Source organism: Cystoisospora suis (genome assembly GCF_002600585.1).
Source record: "Cystoisospora suis strain Wien I chromosome Unknown contig_1147, whole genome shotgun sequence".
NCBI classification, from domain to species: Eukaryota; Apicomplexa; class Conoidasida; order Eucoccidiorida; family Sarcocystidae; genus Cystoisospora; species Cystoisospora suis.
In genome coordinates, this window is record NW_027153948.1 from 55,114 (window position 1) to 65,029 (window position 9,916).

The 9,916-nt window shown below is 51.1% G+C and overlaps 2 protein-coding genes across 2 annotated transcripts; both read left to right on the forward strand.

Annotated features, from left to right (window-relative positions):
- The first annotated feature begins 458 nt into the window (after positions 1-458).
- On the forward strand, positions 459-4,493 carry CSUI_002739 (p47k family protein). The gene has a single exon (XM_068062938.1). The coding sequence runs from the start codon at positions 1,403-1,405 to the stop codon at positions 4,193-4,195; it is 2,793 nt and encodes a 930-aa protein (XP_067925076.1). The 5' UTR covers positions 459-1,402; the 3' UTR covers positions 4,196-4,493.
- A 1,206-nt stretch (positions 4,494-5,699) lies between these two features.
- CSUI_002740 (uncharacterized protein) lies at positions 5,700-9,880 on the forward strand. Its single transcript, XM_068062939.1, has 2 exons — positions 5,700-7,768; positions 8,684-9,880. Exons 1-2 carry the CDS (start codon positions 6,199-6,201, stop codon positions 9,064-9,066), a joined length of 1,953 nt encoding a protein of 650 aa, XP_067925077.1. The 5' UTR covers positions 5,700-6,198; the 3' UTR covers positions 9,067-9,880.
- Positions 9,881-9,916: the final 36 nt, after the last annotated feature.

The following is a 9,916-nucleotide window of genomic DNA, read 5'->3' on the forward strand; positions in this document are numbered from 1 at the left end:
TTGCCTCCGCACACAGCGGCGCGTCTCCCAGCGACAGCGCGTGGGCTCCGCTGTGTTCCCCCCCATGTCTCTTCCACTTAACAAGTAAAAAGTCCAAGGAGCAACAAAAAACAAAGCAATACGATACACTTACCCACGCCTCTTGAGGGTCCGACATGAGTGGTTGAACCCCCGCAGTCGGCGGTTCCCTGGAAAGTGAAAATCTGCGGCGATGAAATGTTCACGAGCCGCCACTGTCCGGTTTAGCTAGCTAGCTCTCCGGGAATCAGTGGGAACGAAGTGGTTTCCTTTTGCGCAAGCTCGTGGTATCTGACATACCGGCAGTACACACAGGAAAGCACACACTCCATCTCGAGGTCCCAGGGGTCGTCTCTCTTCGTTCGGACCGCTCAGTGTGAACAGAAGGGAACCTTCCGCTCTGAGAAGTTCTGCCGTGGTGTGAGAGGCACTACTGTGGGAGAGGAGAACCTTTCGCAAACCAGCACTAGCTCTCGCCGTTGCATGCCTGCGATTGTCAACAGGTTTTTTCACCCCACTTCAGTCTTTCACCATAAAACAGACCTCCGAGTGTAACGCAGCAACAGAGCTCTAACGTGTTTACACACAAGCCTGAAGGGACGGACATTTTAATAGGGCCGGGATTTCCCGAGTGGACTGTGCTATGACGACTGATGAGAAGGCAGAAGGAATACGCTACAACGGAAGCTGGTATACCGGGCATCTACTGTTGAATCAACACATCCGAAGCTAAGCAAAAAGCTCTCAGGCATGAGAAGTTGCCTTTGAGGGTGTGCTGCATGCGTCGGAAAGACGCTTCGAGCCAGGGCCATCGCGGAGGAAAACAAAAACAAGAGGCTGACTTGTAAAACTGCGTCACTCAGAGGAGAATTTTTCAGTTTTCACTCCATTCTAACTTCTGTCCGTCTGGTGGCGGCCCCGTTTATTTGTTTTGAAGTTCGAGTCTTTACTTTGGGCCGGAACTCCGCAGGAGAGTCGAGAGGAGAGGAAGAGAATTCTCACTGTGAAATTTTCCCGTCTAGCTGGCAGTTTCGTGATAAAACCTCTCAAGAGGATTGCCACCCGAGTGGTTTGTTTAATGAAGATATCAAAAGCTGGATAGGGAGGGGAAAAGGAGCATGATCGTGTTTCTTCTCTATCTCTTCCCCTGCGTAATTCTGAAACACCCACACAGCTCATCAAAAGAAGTCTCCTTTTAAAATGATTCAGCAGCGCTCTCTTGTGCTCTTCTCTTTGTGGTTGGTGTCGCTTGCCGCTACCGGAGACAACAGCTGATCACTCAGCAAGAGGCCTGTGTGTGAGTGCTACCGGTTTGAGATTTGCCTAGCTTGTTTCTATAAGTAGCACTTTTTTGGGGTGCCATTCCAAGATAAGTTTTCTGAGAATGGCAAACAGTCGTCAAAACCGAGCAGTTGATCATGACAAGCCGGGACACAAGAACCCTGCGACTACGATGCTGGAGCCCGCTGAAGAGCCCCCACAGGGAGAAAGTGACTCGGATGATGAAGCCCCGTCTCTTGTGCAGTGCCAGCCCGTCCTCGATTCTGCGTGTACTTCTCCACCATCCTCCTCGTTCTGTTCACCAGCTCCGTCTGCTTCTGGGACTGCCTCCTCAATTTTTGATACACCTTCGTCATCTTCGATTCCCATAACTATCTTGTCAGGCTTGTTAGGCGCAGGAAAGACTACTCTTCTACGAAGTCTGCTAACGGGGAAACTTCAGCACAACTTGAGAATCTTAGCTATCCAAAATGAGTTCTCACTTGAATCGGGTGTCGAGGCCCCTCTCCGTATCACTCCTCTGCGCAGAACGAAGAAGAGAGAAAAGGAAGCCGGTGTCGGTGCGCCAAAGAGAAGCAGTTCTTCAGTTTCTTCACAGATGAGCCATGTATCACTTCGCGAACAAGATTTTGAAGAAGACGAAAGGAAGGAGGGACACGAAGAATCCGGAGGAGAAAAGCAAGCTGTGAGAGAGAAGGGCTACAATACCAGCAGTATGGCAGACACGAAAACAGAATCAGAGGACAACGATGGTGATGATGACGATGGAGACGACTATCTACCGGAAAGTGTCTATGAGCTTCCCAATGGATGTATATGCTGCAGTATCAAAGATGAGTTGATACGTACTCTGGAAGCTGTATTGAATCGTTTTCCAGGGAAATTTGATTATGTTGTTGTTGAGGCGAGCGGTGTCGCCACACCCCAACAACTTATAGAGGCATTCTGGCTCGATGAGCCTTTACAGGATCAAATGCATCTCGATGGAATTGTAACTGTTATCGACCCCATGAACATTCCTCCTCTTCATGGGTTCTGTCAAGTTGCCACATCAGGTACAAGTCGTGTTATTTCCCAACGTATCCCTTCTTCTGCTGACACGGGAACTTCTTCGTCTCTTCCTCCTTCAGCGAGTAACGGGCCTTCTTCCTCTTCTCAAGAGGTTCTCTTCTCTTCTGTGTCATCAGCACCCCCCGATGCTAGCTCACAGCCTGCCACTTCTTCGTCTTCAGCTTCCTCTTCTTCACCTCCTATCTCATCCTCAAGAGGACTAGCAGTTTCTCCTGTTCTTGGCGAGTTGTGGGTGCAGCAAGTAATCTGCGCCGATAAAGTCCTGATCTCAAAGACGGATATAGCATCAGCGGAGGCACTGGAGAAGACTGTGGCTCTTGCCAAGACCCTTAATCCAGTAGCATCCGTGCTCCCTCTGTCCTTCAAAGACTTCAAAAGGCGACCAGGTCTCCACACTTCTTCTGTCTCCGAACAACAACAGAAGGTAGACATACGTGAATTTCTCTACCTACGTGCATACGCAAGGGGAGCCGCGACAGCAGATATTTCTCTTCTCCAGGCCGAAAAAGTCAAGCAGACTCGTGATGTCGAAGCGCTGAAAGGACATAAAGGCCTCCAAGAGAAGAAGCATTCTGAAGAAACAGTAGAAGTTGAAGATGACCATAAGGTAGCAGAAAGTAACGTTACGCCGTGTATTCGGAGTCACTGTATTTCAATACCGTCTTACCTTCCGGGTTCACGAATTCTTTCTTCCTTTCTCGATGGGTCAGACAGAAGAGAGAGAGATCACCCAGTAGCAACAGGGGGAGGACATCACTTTCACGAAAGGAGAATTGGAGGTGACAGCTCGTTAGCTCTAGACTCGAGTTGCCACGGAGAAATTCAACACAAGCAAAGAGGTAACACGACGACGACTTTTGGTGGAGTGTCTTGCGACCCTACACTTGCAGACCAGGTAGATAGAAGTGGGAGGAGCTGTCAAAAAGACGCTACCTGTCTACAAGAAAATGAGGTATATTTGTTTTCTGTTTCTAAGCTGGAACGACTGCTGAGTGAACTGCTATGGCGAGAAGAAGAAAACCATGGCGGGGACGTCAGCGGAGTTCCGTCTCCTGTGATTTACCGATGTAAAGGGTTGTTCCTTGCTTGGAAAGAAAGCGATATCAGAGAAGAGGAAGGAGTCGACAACCAAAGGAACGAAAGCAAGCCTTGTGGTGCCCAGTTACATAACTCTAGGCTTCAAGAAAGCGAGAACAGACAACAGAATTCAAATGAAGAAGTGCTGAATGCAGAGCAGGAGAACAAAAGAGATATAGAAATGCCTGGTGGTAGACCGTGGGGAGTATATGAGCTTCAGGGAGTAGGCAGGACGTTCGAAATCAACTCAGTCGACACCGCGTGTCTCCCTGCCATGCTACAGCAAGAAGAAGGTGCAAGAGGATTTGTTTGTAAGAAACACGTTTCGGAGGGGGGAGGACGTGACGATCTCCGCGAGCAATGCGATACTCACCTGCCAGGAGGCGATACAAGTAGAACACAAGAGCACGCTTGCTGCTCGGTGCACGCTTGCTCTTGTAAGAGCGATTGTCGTAACAGTAGCCATCAAACACGTACACAGGCAGGGGATAGTAGCACAAGACAACAAAAGGAGACCGACGGACCAGAAGTGAGAGACGGAGGTCAGAGAGAAATACTGGGGAACACGTGTTGCTGCAGATCAGCAGATACAAAAGAGTGCCAGACAAGAAGGATCTTGACAAACAAGTTTTTGTTTGTAGGGCGTGGAATAGATCCGGGGGAACTCTCTCGACGCCTTAGGACTGAATGCATGCGAGCTGATGTTCTTGACGGAAATTTTGTTGATGATCCAGCTCGGAAAAGCTAGGCCGCAGAACAGCGGACAGGGAAAGGAAAAAGAGGTGTCGATTCGCTTCTCCTTTTTTTGCCAGAGAAACTCCGAGAAGACTATTAAGCCATGACATGCTGAAACCACACGCTTTCTGACGACGTGCAGGATACTGACATTTGCCAAACACTGATCCATGCTGTTTCTGTTTTTCTGGGGATGAGGGAATTCTTGAGGAGTGACACTGTACGTCATCGTCAAGCCTGCCCGCGAAGTTACGGTGAGACGGCCACCTTGAACAGTTTGAATGCTAGGGTGAGTACCAGTTCCGACCCTGAGGACGTCTCGTGTTGTTTGTGAGTGGTGCCTGCCTTAAAAGTCGCACTTCTGCGTGCAATTACCGGAATATTCTGCGAGTAATATCCTGGTGTTGTTACCGTCCACAAGCAAGCTACGCACCTCACTCTCTGCTACTGCTAGGCGTGCGGAGCCGACACGGGTGACGCAGCGGTAGTACGTTCTGTAGTTACTCCTGCGAGACTATTCGGAGTGATAATGACAGTAGGAAGCAACGGACGGAGCACCTAGAGTTTCACGACAAATCTACAAAGTGCGTTAAATCCAAACCTGTGGGCTGCTCGTGGCCTGGACGCCAGTCGGTCTAATGACAGCAGATCGGACACTTGTCCCTCTGCGGTGATGAAGCTTGCCTGGGGATAGACCCGCCTGACGCTGCAGACCGAAGTTGATTCTCAGTAACACGCGGGTCACTACTAGCCTCTCCACAAAGGCGGTCGGTGACTGACGTGGAGGATTTTTGGGGCATTTGCTCTGCCAGCAGTGAAGCCGGGGAAGGATCTTGCTGTTTCACGTCTTAGACTCTCGGCCACACCGAATGAGCTGCAGCATTTGACGACTCCGCGAATTCTAACGTTGCATCTTAGGGGCATGGACCGGGGTGTACAGGGGGTGGGGGGACCGTGCGCCGAGAGGCACCCCGGCTGGAGGGCGTTAATCCAGGACGGGGCCACGTAGTCAAATTTGAGAGCTTGCAGCTTCCCTGTAGCCACGTAATAGTAACACGTCCTCGCCGTCGCTATTCAGTTTGGTAGCTTCAAAGGAAACCTCAGTTCCTCCTCACAGCGGATGAAGAGACGGCCTCATCTCTTAACACAAGTTCAAAATGACTTTGTAGGCGGAAAGGGCGGCATCGAGGAGCAGCCGTCTGCAGCTGGTTCGTGGTAATTAAGCCCTCGAAGGGAGGCAGCTAGCTGCTGCGAGCTCTCCCAGTCACTGCGTAGTATCCTGCCGGGACTGATACCTGATACAAGTCAGCTCTATTAAGGCTTCACAGAAACACCTACTAGACCTAACGTGTCTGTAAGACAGCTTCCCAGCAGCGGACAAAATGACCGCGAAAGTACTAAGGACTTCTGACGTCCCTTGGGGCTCTATTGCCCGGGCAGCGGGCGACTGATCTTTGCGTCCGCGGCCTCTCCGAAAAGTCCACACTGTCTGGTCACTGATTTTTAGCCGTACCGGTGTAAATCAAGCGGGGTCCAGATGCATGCATGCGGAAAACTCGGGCTGCGGCAGCAGTCGTCTCCTCCAGTCGACGAGTTAATTGCTACTGGGAGGGTAGCTGGTTTGCCGTCTGACTCTGCAGGTGTAGGCTGCCTCCTCGCTGCGCTGCTGATGGCCTCAGCTGTGCGGGCACGTTTGATTCTTCTGTCGCAGTCTCCTGAAACTGAATGGTCTCTCGGTATAGCTTGTAGACGTTACACGCTACGTACGTGTGTGCGGCAGCCACATCGGTTCGTAGGAGCTTGCCACGAAGTTTCATTTCTGTGAGCCCTCTGTGTAAGGAACCGGTAGTTTCTGGGAGTGTGCTCAAGCGTACAGCGTACTGGAGGGGAAATTTGTGCTCATCGTCTGCTTCGTTTTGAGAATGTACGCGGTCTACGTCGGTGTCTCGTCCGATATGGCTCTTGAAGACGCGACAATGGGCCTGTTCGCCCTGCAGAGTTCCCTGGTATCTATTGATGGATTCAGGCTCCCTTCCCAAGCTCCTACGAGGAGAGGATGACATAGCTGTCCCCACGCCACCTACCTGGAGATCTGTCACGGTCTCTTCATATGATTCTTCTTTGCTCTACACACTACGCGGCCACGTCAGAATGTTGGGTGTTTCAAGGAGACGTCGCCCAGTTGGCTTTTCTATCTGGCCTTCGATGAGTGAGCCCCATGTCACTCGGAGCCGTGCTCGACCCGCTGCCCGGCGTCCTTTCCTATTTCAAGAACACCATGAGTCACATTGCGCTCCGGTTGACAGAAGACACGAAAACGCTCTACAAATGAGGCCAGCTGATGAGCAATCCTTCCGCAGCCATTGTTCTGTCGAACAATCTTCTTTCCCCGAACAGAGGAGGTGGGAGACCGGCGTGAAGTATCATAAACCAGCTTGCGCTGTCTCGCCCCCGCCCATCGGTTTGTTCGTCCCTTTGTGGGACGGCATACACAGAGAATTGGTGCCGACGCCTCGTGATAGAAGACGCTTGCAGCAGTCGGCTTTGCACTCTCATCTGGAAACTCAGCACCGACTTGCTGGGACTCCCGTTCGTTCTATTGTTAACTCCATTCATAGATACTCAGGTATCCAGAAAACATCTCATGCAGGTCTGACGCTGTCAGCAAACCGAGAAACGGTCAAGTGGAAGCATGCACGTTCGGCCAGGGTAGAAGCAGGCCGTTTGACAGATTCCCCCGATTGGCCTGAATCTCATCGCCAGCCTGGAACTTTCGTCTATCGGTCGTTTCGTCCTTCATCTTCTTCTTCTTACCCTTCTTGTCTTCGCGCAGCTGCTTTCTCTTCTTCCGCCGCCATTTGTTTGGATCGAGCTTTGTCTCCTTCACTTGCATTGTCAAGGCTTGCTTTCGTACTTCTTTGGCGAGGTGTCTCTACCTGTACGCTCGACAGCCTGTCAAGAGCTAAAGCAAGGAAGAAGGATCGGCCTGTCCGGCGTGGTACCGGCGCTGATACCATAGAAGATCCCCGTCCAGATCTTAGTCACATTGCTGCTGCACGTCGCCTCAGAGAGATCTGGACTCTTCACAGATTAACGGGAGTGTCTTCTGAACAAGATCTTGAATCACCAGATCCTGTCCGCACGTCTACGCAGACGGGACTCAGTCCTCGGCGGAATAGACCTGATGCGAATACAGTGATAGCATCACGGATAATAAGTTCGTCAGCTGTTTCAGAGGGACAGGAGGTGACTTGTCCTGTGCACAGGAGTCCAGCAGATACTCGGGATGGCGTCTCAGCTATTCCCGCGCCGCCGTGTAACATCTCCGCTGAAACGTCCTCACCAGTCTCTAATTCTCCCACCTTGGGGACAGAACATCTGACAACGGACTCTGAACACCGCGTGATTTCGGCGGACCAGCTAGCGGACACTGAGCGAGAACAACGGATCCTCAACAGTAGTAGTCGAGGCGACGCTTTGTTTGAGAGATATGGGACGAGGAACTCAGCTGGCACGAAAGCACATCCCACTCGCCAAAGAGGCGTCGTAGTCAAGGTGCACCGATATTCAGTCTGCGGATTCATAGGTAAGGAGGGTCCGCTGAGATGCCTCCAGACCGTCGGTCCGATGTGGTCCTCCCCTTTGGATACACTCCAGAAATGCTTCAAGCGCTTGACCTGAATAGTAACGATAGTGGTGTCAGATAGACCGTCGACTTTCCTTATGATTGGATACAAGTGCAAGCTTCTTGTCGTGCAGGTGAAGGCACCAAACAGAGCAGTCAGACATTTCTTAGTATGTCGGAAAGTGGTTTGCGGCTCTGCCCCGTTTGACGGGAATACCGCAGTGAAGCTCACTGTTAGGTACGTATGGTAGAAGATACATTTGTGTACTTGACTACACAGACATAAAAATGTGTATGTTGCAGGCGTGTCTCCCCCGAGGTACACAATGCCAAGCTATCTCATGTGACGATCTCTATTTGTACCTCTTACGTGTGCATGACTGTGTATGCAAGCATGCTGGCGAAGCTGTATATATCTCGTACTCTCCAGCTAACGGTGTGTAATTCTACAGCAATACGCGTTGGTGGGCTCAGTCCCACATGCATACTTCTGGTGGATGAGGTTTACGGGTCCGCACACGGGAGCAACAGCTCTCACAAGTTCTTTATGCGGAGAGTCTCTCCCCGCGTTGTTTCCGCATTCCAGAGCCGTTCTTCGTCAGTGGCAGCGTGGGAGAAGAGGTCCACGCTCAACAGAGCTCGATAGAGAACACTTGTCTCGTCTTACTAGTGATTCCTGTCAGCGCGTTAGAGTTCCCGCCATGTTTTGTACACTAAAGTGAGTGTATGTGTAAGGGCCTACATGGCTAGCTACATATACATATTTCTAGTATGTTTGCGTCACGAAGATATAGGCAGACGAACGTTTCCTGATCCTGTGTGTATATATTTGGGTGTGCGTGTGTGTGTTTTGCCTCCCTTTCCGCGGTCGTTCAGCACCCGAGGACGGTGGTCCAGAGATATTCGTGCACAGGGACGACTTCATGGAGCCTTCTGCCTCAAATGAAGAAAGCCCAGCCTCACTGTTTATCTCTCCAGGGCAAGAGACACCAGAGGTAGGCAAGGAAATCCATCAACAGTATGACGATCGGTCATCCAAGAATGTGGGAAGAAGAAGAAGACAGCGAAGTGCGAAGCCGTGCTTTGACCAAACGGAAAGACGGTCAGTGGAAGAAGGTACACTGGGAGGGAGGGTGGTTGAAGGCAAGCCGATCCAGCTACGAGTAGGGCAACTTCTGTCGTTCGAGGCGGCGTGGGACGGGCGTCACAATGCCCCAAAGGCTGTCCGGGTAGTCAGTTTAGAAGAGTTTGATATATAGAAAAAGGAGGACAATGATACGAAGGTAGAAAGTCCAGACGTCTCGGGCCCCAAGGTTTCTTTTGTCCTAGTCATTACGTACAAACTTCTCAACTACGTGGGCTGAGTGAAACCTATCAATGAAGTGCGAGTAAAATGGAACCTGCGAACCGGTTTTCATCCTGTATACCGGAGAAGCCGACTCACTCAGCCTTTCGCGTGAAGTTCATCCTTTGCTGCTAACTCCTAGAGGAAACTGCCGCAGCTTTTTCGTATACCCCAAGGAGTCGCGTCTTGCATTCTACTTCAAGATGTCAGCCACTCAAGAGCGCCCCTCCAACACGGCGCGTTGTTGCACCGAGGGAGTGTCCGGAGAGCACCTTACTGCACGGTGCTGCTCAGGCGGGTGCACACTTCCACTCGGTGACGACAGGATCCTGACCGTTACCTGCTGAGTATAAAGCTCCCTGGAGCTTTCACTGAGACGTCGGCTGGCTTCAGAGCCACGGAGAGCTATCCGCTCATCTATCCTTACGCATAAACTAGATGCATGTTTTGATGCCTCACCAGTAGGGCAGAACTCTTCTACATGGCGTACTAGTTTTGTCAGATCTTCGCTGTTTTAAGTAGAGAGCTACGACTGCGGCCCGTACTGTGCGTTCATGAATGCTTTGAGCTATGCGGTTCTCCGGCCTTTCGCCAGTCCTACTTTTGCAGTCGTCTAATCTCTCAGCAGGTACATCATTATTACACACGGTTCAAAGACTTTGTTGATTTCTTGAAGAAGCCGCCTTCAATGGCCTAGTCTTCATTTCAGCCAGTCCAGCGGCCGCGACCCACGTGGTTTGCAGCTTCACGCTTTATCGCGTGCT

Coding starts and splice junctions, on each gene's coding strand:
- CSUI_002739 (XM_068062938.1), top strand. CDS start 1,403: ATGGCAAACAGTCGTCAAAACCGAGCAGTTGATCATGACAAGCCGGGA.
- CSUI_002740 (XM_068062939.1), top strand. CDS start 6,199: ATGGATTCAGGCTCCCTTCCCAAGCTCCTACGAGGAGAGGATGACATA. Junction 7,769..8,683: donor TTCAGTCTGCGGATTCATAG/GTAAGGAGGGTC, acceptor GCGGTCGTTCAG/CACCCGAGGACGGTGGTCCA.